The sequence below is a fragment of the Macaca mulatta genome, chromosome 9 (assembly GCF_049350105.2).
Source record: "Macaca mulatta isolate MMU2019108-1 chromosome 9, T2T-MMU8v2.0, whole genome shotgun sequence".
NCBI classification, from domain to species: Eukaryota; Metazoa; Chordata; class Mammalia; order Primates; family Cercopithecidae; genus Macaca; species Macaca mulatta.
Window position 1 is genome coordinate 62247491 of NC_133414.1, and position 13759 is coordinate 62261249.

The 13759-nt window shown below is 42.5% G+C and overlaps 1 protein-coding gene across 5 annotated transcripts in view; it reads left to right on the forward strand.

Annotated features, from left to right (window-relative positions):
- LOC693843 (glutamate dehydrogenase 1, mitochondrial) overlaps positions 1 to 9870 on the forward strand; it is a 14432-nt gene extending 4562 nt beyond the window's left edge. For 2 of the 5 annotated variants that reach the window (XM_077946419.1, XM_077946418.1), the window contains exons 4-9: positions 56 to 193; positions 282 to 419; positions 1168 to 1245; positions 2128 to 2251; positions 3658 to 3749; positions 8491 to 9870. In XM_077946419.1, the coding sequence (XP_077802545.1) occupies positions 56 to 193; positions 282 to 419; positions 1168 to 1245; positions 2128 to 2251; positions 3658 to 3749; positions 8491 to 8610 (690 nt within the window). In that variant the 3' untranslated portion in view covers positions 8611 to 9870. Of the gene's footprint in view, positions 1 to 55; positions 194 to 281; positions 420 to 1167; positions 1246 to 2127; positions 2252 to 3657; positions 3750 to 6640; positions 6729 to 8490 lie in introns of all 5 variants that reach the window. The other 3 variants (XR_013398047.1, XM_077946422.1, XM_077946421.1) reach the window with 3 other exon arrangements.
- Positions 9871 to 13759: the final 3889 nt, after the last annotated feature.

Genomic DNA, 13759 nt, shown 5'->3' on the forward strand with positions numbered 1-13759 from the left:
TTGCTGTCTATACCAGGACTTTAATTTTTGTGTCATGGATAATTGTTCTTCACAGGGATTTGGTAATGTGGGCCTACACTCTATGAGATATTTACATTGTTTTGGTGCTAAATGTATTGCTGTTGGTGAGTCTAATGAGAGTATATGGAATCCAGATGGTATTGACCCAAAGGAACTGGAAGACTTCAAATTGGTATTAATACATTTTTATGGCATAGACACTAAATATAAACATTTAAACTCTGGTACAGCTATTAATTGTGATTTTCAATCAATGGCAGCAACATGGGTCCATTCTGGGCTTCCCCAAGGCAAAGCCCTATGAAGGAAGCATCTTGGAGGCCGACTGTGACATACTGATCCCAGCTGCCAGTGAGAAGCAGTTGACCAAATCCAACTCATCCAGAGTCAAAGCCAAGGTGACAACATTATAGAAACTGGAACCAACATTTTCTTTTTTTTTTTTTTTTTTTTGAGACGGAGTCTTGTTCTGTCGCCCAGGCTGGAGTGCAGTGGCCGGATCTCAGCTCACTGCAAGCTCCACCTCCCGGGTTCACGCCATTCTCCTGCCTCAGCCTCCCCAGTAGCTGGGACTACAGGCGCCCGTCACCTCGCCCAGCTATTTTTTGTATTTTTTAGTAGAGACGGGGTTTCAGCGGGTTAGCCAGGATGGTCTCGATCTCCTGACCTTGTGATCCGCCCGTCTCAGCCTCCCAGAGTGCTGGGATTACAGGCTTGAGCCACCGCGCCCGGCCTGGAACCAACATTTTCAATGTGAATGACGTCGGGGGGTCATAGAAGAATCTGATTGAGTTTTCTCTTTCTTTTTAGCAGCTTCATTGGCATATATTGTACATACCATACAGTTCTCCCATTTAAAGTAAATAATTTAATGGCTTTTAGCTTCCTGCACAGAGTTGTGCAACGATTAGCAAAAAAAACGCATCTGCCTGACACTCCTGTAAAAAAAAAAAAACCTAGATAAATAGAAAAGTAAAAGGTAGTTTTATACACTTTGCAGAGCAAAATAACTTCTATTAATTTAATTTTAACTGAAACTGCTTCTCCCCACATATGAACACATGTTCATTTATGCATATCTCTTGCCCTCAGTGGAGGGGATTTGACAGTGTTGTTGGCATTTTTCTATGTTCCTGACTCTTGCAGATTATTGCTGAAGGTGCCAATGGGCCAACAACTCCAGAAGCAGACAAGATCTTCCTGGAGAGAAACATGGTTATTCCAGTGGGTCATCTATATTTATTAGGCTTTATATGTATTTAGTAATTGTCTTTTGCAAGGAATTTGGAGGAAGAGAGGAATTATTAGTCTCCTAAGCTCTAGTGAATTCATCTTTATTTCACTTTTGAGAAAATATAGTAGAAGCATGGTTAATACTAAGCCTGTCACTTTTCACCATGATCTAAACATTTATTCCAATTTCACGGTCTTTACTGAATGTCTTTAACCTTCTAAGAGTCTGGTTATAGAAATGTGTGCTGTGTTAGAAACACTATTCTAACTTAAGTTCTAAGATTTTCTGTATGATTCCTAACCTTATGCATTTCAAGTGCCCCTTCCGGCTTTACTCAGAAAACTAATATGAGGCACACATGCTCAGGTTTTTTAGCAGGTAAGCATGAGTCTACACCAAAAAGTTATTAGAAATTAGTGTGGGCTTGGGATGCATTTTAAAGAACCCCCTTTGCTGAAAGCACTTGAGACATTTAACGTAACTGAAATGGGCTACCCTTAGGTAATAGGAGAAAGAATCCTGTCTTCTGAGAGGCCCTGTGGACGGTCCAATCCAATTGGTTGGTGGGCAAGCCATTTAGTCTGAGAACTTCTGGTAGAGAAGAGGCTGTAACCAAAGATTATTAACATTCATTGATTAATAAGCCAAACAATGATTTTTTTTTCCCTAAATAGAAAAAGCGTTAGATGGAATTTGGCAGGGTGGGGAGGAGTGTTAAATTAAGTGTGAAATTCCTGATACTAGCTAAAATATATTTGTGATATTTAAAGTTCAGTCTACCTTGGTATTGAAATTAAGGTCTTAGGTTCATTTTAAGCTTTTACTAAAACCATCGTCTTCTGATTTCTTTGGTGTCTTATTTTTGTGTCTAGGATCTCTACCTGAATGCTGGAGGAGTGACAGTATCTTACTTTGAGTGGCTGAAGAATCTAAATCATGTCAGCTATGGCCGTTTGACCTTCAAATATGAAAGGGATTCTAACTACCACTTGCTCAGTGAGTGTCGATAATCTTGTTCACCAAAACCCATCTTCTGAGCCAGCTAAAAGACTGTAAAAAGGTCCACTTAAGAGAACTTATCCCTTTGGGAAAGAATTGAGTCTCAGAAAAGAAACTAATATTTTGTCTCATGAAACCTAGACCAAAAATGCACAATGTCTTTCTGGATATTAACTGTCCCATATACTTATATCCAGATTTTTATTCTGTGATGTAATGTTTGCAGAATATAATCTACAAATTAATTTTTTTTCCCTTTTTTGAGACAGAGTCTCACTCTGTCGTCCAGGCTGGAGTGCAGTGGTGCGAACTCAGCTTACTGCAGCCTCTGCCTCCCAGGTTCAAGCAATTCTCCTGCCTCAGCTTCCCAAGTAGCTAGGACTATAGGCATATGCTGCCATACCCGGCTAATTTTTGTATTTTTAGTAGAGATGGGGTTTCACCATGTTGGTCAGGATTGTCTTGATCTCCTGACCTTGTGATCCACCTGCCTCAGCCTCCCAAAGTGCTGGGATTACAGGCATGAGCCACCACGCCCAGCCAATAATATTTATTTAAGTGTGATTTTAAAACCCCACTGCTAATACTCATTTCTGTCTCTGGTTGCTCTTAGTAAAGGCCTGTCTAGTGTCAAGAATTGTTTTTGAGACTCCTGATGAGAATACTTGTTTTTCTTTGACTAGAGTAAGCTCTACAGTTAAGAGTAGAATTTCTCATCAAGCTGAAATAAGACCAAGACCTCCTACTGAGCTTCTCTACTCAGCCCACTGTGAGAATCTGGGTAAAGTGTTCCATCTGTTTCCTTTTCTTTTTCCCCCAGCATTTTCTTTTTAATAGAGCCAAGGAAAAACCCTGGTAATGGGTGTTATGGAAACAGAGCAGTGACCTAAATCCACATTTATATAGGAAATTGACAATAATGTGTTTTATTCCTTCTTGACTGAGTTTTTTTTTTTTTGAGACAGAGTTTCATTCTTGTTGTCCAGGCTAGAGTGCAATGACACAATCTCAGCTCGCTACAACCTCTGCCTCCCTGGTTCAAGTGATTCTCCTGCCTCAGCCTCCCAAGTAGCTGGGATTACAGGCAGGCATCACCATGCCCAGCGAATTTTGTGTTTTTAGTAGAGGCAGCATTTCACCATGTTGGTCAGGCTGGTCTCAAACTCCTGACCTCAAGTGATCCACCTGCCTCAGCCTCCCAAAGTGCTGGGATTACAGGCGTCAGCCACCGCGCCCGGCCCTTCTTGACTGAGTTTTAAGTGATTAACGCTTTTATGTCATTAGAACTCTCTGTACGTTTTTGGGTTACAGTTATTGTTTGGGACTACTTTTGATTCTACTTCATTTTTCTTTTCTGTTAGCAATATCTTGATCTCTCTCTCCCTTTTTTTTTTTTCCCATAGTGTCTGTTCAAGAGAGTTTAGAAAGAAAATTTGGAAAGCATGGTGGAACTATTCCCATTGTACCCACAGCAGAGTTCCAAGACAGGATATCGGTGAGTGTGCTCACCCCACAGTTGTACTTTACACATGCTCCCTGCTCTTTTGTTCAGGCAGAGCTGGTTAGATGGATTTCATTTATGGCATAGTCTTTGTAATTAGCTTGACAGTAAGTGTGTGACATGTGTGTTTTTTACCTTCCCTTTTCATTGCATTCTAAAACTGGAGTAAGAATCCTAATGACTACTGACAAATTTAAAATAAATAAATTTGGTATTTTTCACACACATGTTTTAACAGTGAAGGATTATTATGTACTTTAATTATTTTAAGCTTCAGAGAAATAGGAAGAATTGAAAAGTAAGCATTAGATTGAACTATATGGGAGTCCAAGAGTTTGAGACCAACCTGGGGAACATAGCGAGTCCCCATCTCTATAGAAAGAAAGCAAGAGGCCAGGCTCGGTGGCACACACCTGTAATCCCAGCACTTTGGGAGGCCAAGGCTGGCAGATCACAAAGCCAAGAGATAGAGAGCATCCTGGCCAACATGGTGAAACCCCGTCTCTACTAAAAATATAAAAATTAGCCGGGTGTGTTGGCACTCACCTGTAGTCTCAGCTACTCGGGAGGCTGAGGCAGGAGAATCACTTGAACTTGGGAGGTAGAGGTTGCAGTTAGCCAAGACTGTGTCACTGCGCTCTAGCCTGGGCCACAGAGAGAGACTCCGCACTCCTCCTCCACAAAAAGAAAAGAAAGGAGGGAGGGAGGAAAAAGGGAGGGAGGGATGGAGGAAGGAAAACTTCTTTTTTTTTTTTTTTTTTTTTTTTTTGAGACGGAGTCTTGCTCTGTCGCCGAGACTGGAGTGCAGTGGCCGGATCTCGGCTCACTGCAAGCTCCGCCTCCCGGGTTTACGCCATTCTCCTGCCTCAGCCTCCCAAGTAGCTGGGACTACAGGCACCCGCCACCTCGCCCGGCTATTTTTTTGTATTTTTTACTAGAGACGGGGTTTCACCGGGTTAGCCAGGATGGTCTCGATCTCCTGACCTCGTGATCCACCCGTCTCGGCCTCCCAAAGTGCTGGGATTACAGGCTTGAGCCACCGCGCCCGGCCGGAAAACTTCTTTACCAGTAAATGATGGAAGACATGAAAAACAAAAGTCCATAGCACATAAACTTGGGGAAAACGTTTATCCTCATTGTTAGAGAAATACAAATTTAAAAAGGGTTTTTTTAAATGTATTAACAAAAACAATGAATGGATCTTATGTTCACCATGTATATGGTGAAATAGTTGTACCTATATTGTAGTGACAGTGCAGATTGGTGCAGCTCTTTGGAAAATGTGAAGTTATTAAAGTGTTCCTGCCCTTTGGTGCTATGATAATCTCCCCTCTGGGAATTTATCCTAAGAAAATAATTCAAAAGAGTAGGAACCACTCCATGCACGATGATGCTATTGAAACTATGTGTAGGCCAGATGCGGTGGCTCATGCCTCTAATCCCAGCATTTTGGGAGACCAAGGCCAGGTGGATCACCTGAGGTCAGGAGTTTGAGACCAGCCTGGCCAACATGGCGAAACTCCGTCTCTACTAAAAATACAAAACTAGCTGGGAATAGTGGCACATGTAGTCCCAGCTGCTTGGGAGACTGAGGCAGGAGAATTGCTTGAACCCAGGAGGCGGAGGTTGCAGTGAGCCAAGATCGTCCCGTTGCACTCCAGCCTGGGCAATAAGAATGAAACTCCATCTGAAAAAAAAAAAGAATCTATGTGTAGATAGTTTTTAAATTTGGTTTCATTTAAAGTCCAGGGGCAGGAAAATGGCTGAGTTATATCTTATAATACATCTTCTTAGGAAATATTCAGTCATAGTTTAAGAATATATTGTAATGACTAAGTTGTATCTTATGAAATATTCAGTAATGGAAAATAGTTCTGAGACTATATTGCAACATGGGAAAAAGTTAAAGGTTTTGTTTAAAAGAAAGAAAAAATGCTCTAGCCATTCTAGGTACTAACTGTTCCCCTCAGTAAACTTTCCTTTTTCCTAGAGTGATGTCTTTGTTCTGGTCCTTCTATCTGGAATACACACATCCCCTCCCTGCTTAAGTGTCACTGCAGTTCTGTGGCTGTCTCTGAAAGTCTCCTGTGTGCCACTGTTTCATACAGAACATCCATCCCGAGTGGCTAGTAGTGCATTGAAAGGGCTTGCGCTCTCTCCTACATCAGCAGTTTTCCCTCCTCTGAGTCATTCCCCTCAGCTTACCAAATGCTGTTTTAAAAAATGTATAAATCTTAATCCCACTTCCCTTCCCAGTACTGCCATTTGTTTCCTGTACAGCAGACCTCCTTGGAAGAGTTGTATATACTCAGCCTCCGATTCTTCTTTACTTGAACCTACTCCACCAAGGCTATTCTTGTCAAGACAGCCAGTGACACCAGCATTGCCAAATCCAATAGCTATTTTCAGTCCTTATCTTGCTTACCTGTCAGCAGTTCTTGTCACAAATGACACTCCCACCTTGAAACAATTTCTTCTCTTAGCTTCCAGGATACCACCTTCTCCTGGTTTTCTTCCTACCTCACTGAACATTTCTTCTCTATTGCCTCTTGCTGGTAACTCTTCAACTCTCCACTCTCCTAACATTGGAAGGCCTGAGTCCCTAAACAACTTCTCTATCTAGATTGAAAACTTCAGTGATCCACTTAACCTCGTGGTTTTAAGACTATGTATATACAACTCTCTTCCCACTAGAATATAAAATCTGTGAGAGCAGAATTTTGATTTTCTTCTGTAGGGTCCCCTAGTACCTGGAAGAGTATGTAATCAATAAGTGTCCAAACTACATCAGTGACCCATTTTAAGTTGTTATTGGGCATATGTGTTTTGTGGCTCTGTATGTCACCTTAAGAGTGGTAGTGAGTTAATTGTCCTTAATTTTTTAGAAAGCATTCCAAGAAAGAAATTAGGAAAGAGAGAAGCTGACTTGATGGTGGAGGCCCTGAGTCATACACAATGGAGCATTCTACCAGGGTATGTGTGCAGATGCTGTTTGCCTTCCTGCCAGTCACATGAAGTGCAACTCAGCCGTGTTATCTCAGCCACCAGACTGTGTGTGCTGATAGAAAATGGCAATCCGGGCCGGGCACGGTGGCTGACACCTGTGATCCCAGAACTTTGGGAGGCTGAGGCGGGCGGATCTCAAGGTCAGGAGATCGAGACCATACTGGCTAACACGGTAAAACCTCGTTTCTACTAAAAATACAAAAAATTAGCCAGGTGTGGTGGCAGGCGCCTGTGGTCCCACCTACTCGGGAGGCTGAGGCAGGAGAATTGCTTGAACCTGGGAGGCGGAGCATGCAGTAAGCCGAGATCGCGCCACTGCACTCCAGCCTGGGCAGCAGAGCAAGACTCCCTCTCAAAAAATAGAAAATAGCAGTCTGTTCAATGCTCCTCATTTGTGTGTAGCAAAACACATGCTTTTTGAGTCTCAGATGATGAGCAATTTTTTTAGAGTCTTCAAATACGTTTATGAGGCTTTGGAAAGAAATAATAAGGCTGATTTAGGAGGTAATGATGTTGGCAGCTAGCCCAATATCGAGTAGTTAGCCAAATTGGGTTGTAGCTCAGTGCACCACTATGTTACAGCTACAGGAGGCTACCTTACTGTAGAATTTGGTATAAGCAAAAGTCACTTTGACTGCTTGATCCCTACTTTAAGGCCTCAACCACAGTTTGAGTCCCATTTTCCTAATTTCTTCTTGGGTTCAGATTCTGTCTGCTTGGATTTATGATGAAATAGCATAAGCAGATATTGATGATGAAGGTGGTGCTTAGTGCTATTGTTTTTCTTGTTAATTTTTGATTGAGATAGGGTTTATGTGGTATAAATTCATCTTTTTAAAGTATACAATTTGGCATCCTTTATTATATATACTAGCCATCACCACTATAGAATTCTAGAACATTTTCTTCATCCTCTTCTTTTTTTGTTTTTTTGAGACGGAGTCTTGCCCTGTTGCCCAGGCTAGAGTGCAGTGGCGCAATTTCAGCTCACTGTAACCTCCGCCTCCCGAGTTCGAGCAATTCTTGTCCCTCAGCCTCCCAAGTAACTGGGATTACCGGTGTGAGCCAACACGCCCAACTAATTTTTGTTTTTGTTTTGTTTTGTTTTTTGAGATGGAGTCTCGCTCTGTCGCCCACCTGGAGTGGTGCGATGGTGTGATCTCGGCTCACTGCAACTGCCGCCTCTTGGGTTCAAGCAATTCTCCTGCCACAGCCTCCAGAGTAGCTGGGATTACAGGCATCCACCCCAATGCCTGGCTAATTTTTTTGTATTTTTAGTAGAGATGTGGTTTCACCATGTTGGTCAGGCTGGTCTTGAACTCCTGACCTCAAGTGATCCGCCAGCCTTGGCCTCCCAAAGAGCTGGGATTACAGGTGCGAGCCACCATGCCCGGCCTAATTTTTATATTTTTAGTAGAGATGTGGTTTCACCATGTTGGTGAGTCTGGTCTTGAACTCCTGACTTCAAGTGGTCTGCCCACCTCAGCCTCCCAAAGTGCTGGGATTACAGGCGTGAGCAACTGCACCCAGCCACCCCATTGTTAAGTCCAGAGAATTAGGCCCTCCTGCCTAGAGGTTCTGCTGCTACAGTAGTTTGTCTTTGGCTGCCCAAGTCCTGCCTTGAAACACTGAGAAGGTAACTTGGACCAGGCCTGTCTGGGCCTTGTGTGTTTTTGGCCTGGTCCCTTGAGTCAGGATTATCTTCACTGCATTTTCTCTTTCTTTTCAGCAAATTATGCGCACAGCCATGAAGTATAACCTGGGATCGGACCTGAGAACAGCTGCCTATGTCAATGCCATTGAGAAAGTCTTCAAAGTGTACAATGAAGCTGGTGTGACCTTCACATAGATGGATCGTGGCTGACTTCCTCACTACCCTCTTCACCTGTAACTTCTACTGACCTATCACAAGTTTACATGTAACCACAGAAATCCCTTTCTCTCCTGACTCAGTAATAATGGATACCATTCTCAACAACTCAATCCAAATCAGCCCCTGAAGGAGAAAGAAATTAAGGTTAGGGGATCATGTACAAGTGTGAAAGTAGAAATCACCTACACCAGAGAGCCATTTGGGTATTTTTGCCTTTAAATAAAAAGTCTCCTCCATCTGGCTGTGCAGCCTTGCTCTGTGGCTTTTCCCAACACAATCAGTGCTATTGCTGGGGAAGGGACAGGCAAGAGCAGTCAGTTGCTTGCTTATTTTGCTCTGGACGAGTCTGGGACACGCTGTAACTTTAGCACATTTAAGAAGTAGGTGTGTGGCCTTTTGAGAAGGTGGCATGATCCTCAAGTGAGTTCTTAGTATTTTATATCAGCAAAATAACTCAATTTTGCAGGTTGCAAACAAATATAAAAGCTGTTTCTGTTTATGAATTCTATTCTTTTAGAATAAAATAAGTACATGCTGCTGTAATAAAATTGTCTTTAATCACTTAACAAGCCTAACCTTGACTCAAACAGTGAATGCCTATAAAAATAATAAATGAAAAAAACTAGTATCATAAAACAGTGTCATTTATAGCTTATCAGTAATGTATTGTTGTCCAGCAAACATTAAAAGCCTTGTGGATAATTAAGTTTTCTTCATACCTGCAAAATGGTGGAGGCTATTTTTGTTACAATTGTCAGAATTTGCTAACTGTAATTGACACATAGTCCAAAGAATGCAGTAACCTTTTTATCATGTTACTAATTGTTCTCTTTTGAAGATCTATGGTTGACTAATTAAACAGTAATTCAGGTAGAGTGTCCAAGAAAAAAAACCACTTGAGCTCCCTGTTTGGAGTCTGGCTGGCTCTGAGCATTGCCGATGGCCCCTACTCACCTGACTTTGTGTCCTCTCCTTTTAGAGGTTTTCCATTCTGCACCCAGCGTCGCTAACAGTGGGCTGAAAACAACCTTGGGTTGAGTGTTTCGTTTGGGAGTTATTTGGCCAGGGCCTTTTGAACAGTAGTGTCCCCATGAAGTGCTAAATAATATTATGTGTAAGAATGAGGTTTCTTTTTTCTTTTAACTGTAACACCCTTGAGAAATTTCTAACTACTTTGTAACTGCATGGCTTAACCTGGTGATAAAAGCAAGTATTAAAAGTCTACGTTTTCCAAAACTTTTCTTTTCTGTGTTTTTACATGTGGTAGTTTCTCTTTTCATAAGTTATAATACTGCAATTGGATTTCTGAAATGTTTATAGCGACCACCCATATAATATTTCCTTCCACTTTATTGTGAGTTGCCCAGACTTTATTCTTGAATTTTTTTTTCCCAGCACTCTACATGTTCCGAGAAACTTCCCTAGTAACGAAGTATAGAAATGATCCCTGAAAGCATAGTCTTTATTCTCAAATTATTTTGTATTTTATTAAATAATATCAACAACTGTTCTTGAGGAAGAGGCTCCAATGTTTAAAGCCGATATACTGAAGTAACTTTTAGTGCCATTTTTCACTAAAGGAGATTTTATGTGGAATAATTTAGCCACAGAATGTAACAACTGTTGAAGAGAGAATACTAACTGTAATTAATCAGAACTGAATTCTAGAGTTCATTCCACCAGTTACTTAACTGCCAATGTGAAGCCTGACTTTCATTGGTCTTTGTGTTTCGCAGTTCAGCCTCTGCATGCTCCTGGCATCGGGTCAGTCAGATAAACAGGCCCCCAGTACATGGGCATAGTGAGCCCTTCCCCAGCATCGTGGAGTGTATCTGCACTCTAGGTGGGCTACTAAAATGTGTAAGGGGAAAAGTGATACAAAAACCAGTTCCAGAATGTTCGAATAACAATGAGTGGGGCAGCAGATTCAAGTCATGTGAATGTGGGATAAGTCTTAGTGGTGGCCTTTGACTATATATTGGAAATACTGATTTTTTTTTGTTAGTGGGGGTGGTTTTTGTTTTTTGAGACAGTGTCTTGCTCTGTCACCCAGGCTGGAGTGCAGTGGTACAGTCACGGCTCACTGCATCCTCTACCTCCTGGGCTCAAGCAGTTCTCCTGCCTCAGCCTCCTGAGTAGCTAGGACCACAGGTATGAGTACTACACCGGGCTAATTGTTTTTATTTTTTGTTGACACGAGGTCTCCCTATGTTGCCCAGGCTGGTCTCACACTCTTGAGCCCAAGTTATCTTCCCGCCTTGGCCTCCCAAAGTACTAGGGTTACCGGCATGCCTGGCCAATAGTAATTTTTTAAAGATTAATGTTGAGGAGTATTCTTGATAGTAATATTAAAAAACTAAATTGCCTGTGCTAGCTATATGAAGATGAGAGCATTCGTGTCAGTAATTTTGACTCCTGACTCCTGAATGTTTTAGTTTTAAAAAATCTAGTCAATTACTCTTTTTGCCTTGACAGAAATTTTCTTTTTTTTTTTTTGAGACGGAGTGTCGCTTTGTCACCGAGGCTGGAGTGCAGTGGCATGATCTCAGCTCACTGAAACCTCCGCCCCCTGGGTTCAAGCAATTCTGCTGCCTCAGCCTCCCAAGCACCTGGGACTGCAGGTACGTGCCACCACGCCCAACTAATTTTCTTGCATTTTTAGTAGACATGAGGTTTCACCACATTGGCCAGGCCAGTCTTGAACTCCTGACCTCAGGTGATCCACCAACCTCAGCCTCCCAAAGTGCTGGGATTATAGGCATGAGCCATTCTGCCCAGCCTATTTACAGTTATTTTCAAAACTCACACATGATAATCAAGTTACTTCTGAAATAGCCATAGATGACTTATATAGCACCTAAAGAAGACTTAACTGTTGCTTTATGAACCTCTACACCAGAGTGTATTCTAATTACCCTGATTAAGGAGATGAAAAGTAAAGGCATGATTTTTCAGTGCTTCTTTCACCTTAACCAGTAGAATTGGTAATTACTTTTTAATTTATTTTTCCTTTTTTTTTTAAATCTATGATTCTAGCCAAAGAACTGATTTACTTTTTTTAAAAAAAGCCTGGCATCTTAACTTACAAGCAAGTGAATTCCATATTCTCTAAACATCCCTGGCAGGCTTTCCCAGCCCTGCTGTTTGTTAAGGTAGTCAAAGCGTGGCACATGAAGAAAACTACATCTGTGGGTTGGACGTGGTGGCTCGCACCTGTAATCCCAGCACTTTGGGAGGCCAAGGCGGGCGTATCACCTGAAGTTGTGAGTTCGAGACCAACCTCAACAACATGGAGAAACCCCGTCTCTACTAAAAAATATACAAAATTTGCTGGGCGTGGTGGTGCATGCCTGTAATCCCAGCTACTCAGGAGGCTGAAGCAGGAGAATCGCTTGAACCCAAGAGGTGGAGGTTGCAATGAGCTGAGATTGCGCCATTGCACTCCAGCCTGGGCAACAAGAGTGAAACTCCATCTCAAAAAAAAAAAAAAGAAAACTACACCTGTGGATATTGTACAAAAGATTGTTTTTATGATTAAGTTTTTTTTTTTTTTTTTTTTTTTTTGAGACGGAGTCTCGCTCTGTCTCCCAGGCTGGAGTGCAGTGGCCGGATCTCAGCTCACTGCAAGCTCCGCCTTCCGGGTTCCCGCCATTCTCCTGCCTCAGCCTCCCGAGTAGCTGGGACTACAGGCGCCCGCCACCTCACCCGGCTAGTTTTTTGTATTTTTTTTAGTAGAGACGGGGTTTCACCGTGTTAGCCAGGATGGTCTCGATCTCCCGACCTCGTGATCCGCCCGTCTCGGCCTCCCAAAGTGCTGGGATTACAGGCTTGAGCCACCGCGCCCGGCCAAGTTTTTTTTTTTTTAACATAACTGTTATTGACTTGCGTTTGTATTTTTATCAAAACATACTTCATTTATGTATTTATTTTGAGATGAAATCTCAGTCTGTCACCCAGGCTGGAGTGCAGTGGCACAATCTTGGCTCACTGCCACCTCCACCTTCCAGGTTCAAGCAATTCTGCCTCTACCTCCCGTGTAGCTGGGATTACAGGCATGCACCACCATGCCCGGCTTTTTTTTTTTTTTTTTTTTTTTGAGACGGAGTCTCAATCTGTCGCTCAGGCTGGAGTGCAGTGGCATGATCTGGGCTCACCACAAGCTCCGCCTCCCAGGTTCATGCCATTCTCCTGCCTCAGCCTCCCGAGTAGCTGGGACTACAGGTGCCTGCCACTACGCCCGGCTAATTTTTTGTGTTTTTAGTACAGACGGAGTTTCACCTTGTTAGCCAGGATGGTCTCAATCTCCTGACCTTGTTATCCGCCTGGGATTACAGGCGTGAGACACCACACCCTGCCGGCTTATTTTTGTATTATTAGTAGAGACAGGGTTTCACCATGTTGGCCAGGCTGGTCTCAAACTCCTGACTTCAGGTGATCCACCTGCCTCAGCCTCCCAAAGTGTTGGTATTAAAGGCATGAGCCACCGCACCCAGCCTCAAACATACTTTAGACAGTTTTTCACCTCAGCACTATTGACATTTTAGGCTATGTCTGCCTTTTAGGCTCTCTCTGCCTTGTAGGATGTTTAGTAATATCCCTGGCCTCTACACATTAGATGTTATAACCCCTCGGTTATAACAATGACAAATATATTCAGATTGCCAAATGTCCCTTGTGGAGCAAATTCGTCCCTTGTTGTGAACTGTGATCCAGAGAGCCAAATAGTGATACAAGGTTTATTGTTCACAATAGCTCGTCCCCTCCAATCCAGACACCACCTGCCTCACCATTTTCCACTGCCCAGAAGCAACCACTTTCAACAATCTTAAATGTCTCCTTTTTATTCTATTTAAAGCCTTTGCTCATTTTTAAATTGGGTTTTGTCTGTATTATTGAGTAGTAAGTGTTCTTTACATATTCCACATCCAGTTGTGGTGGTATAAGCCTATGGTTCCAGCTACTCAGAAGGCTGAGGCAGGAGGATCACTTGAGCCCAGAAGTTCAACACTAGCCTAGGCAACATAGGAAGACCCTATCTCTAAACGAATTTTTGAAATATATATCTTCTAGATAATTGACCTTTAACATGTATATAATTTGCAAATATTTTCTCTCAATCTGTTAG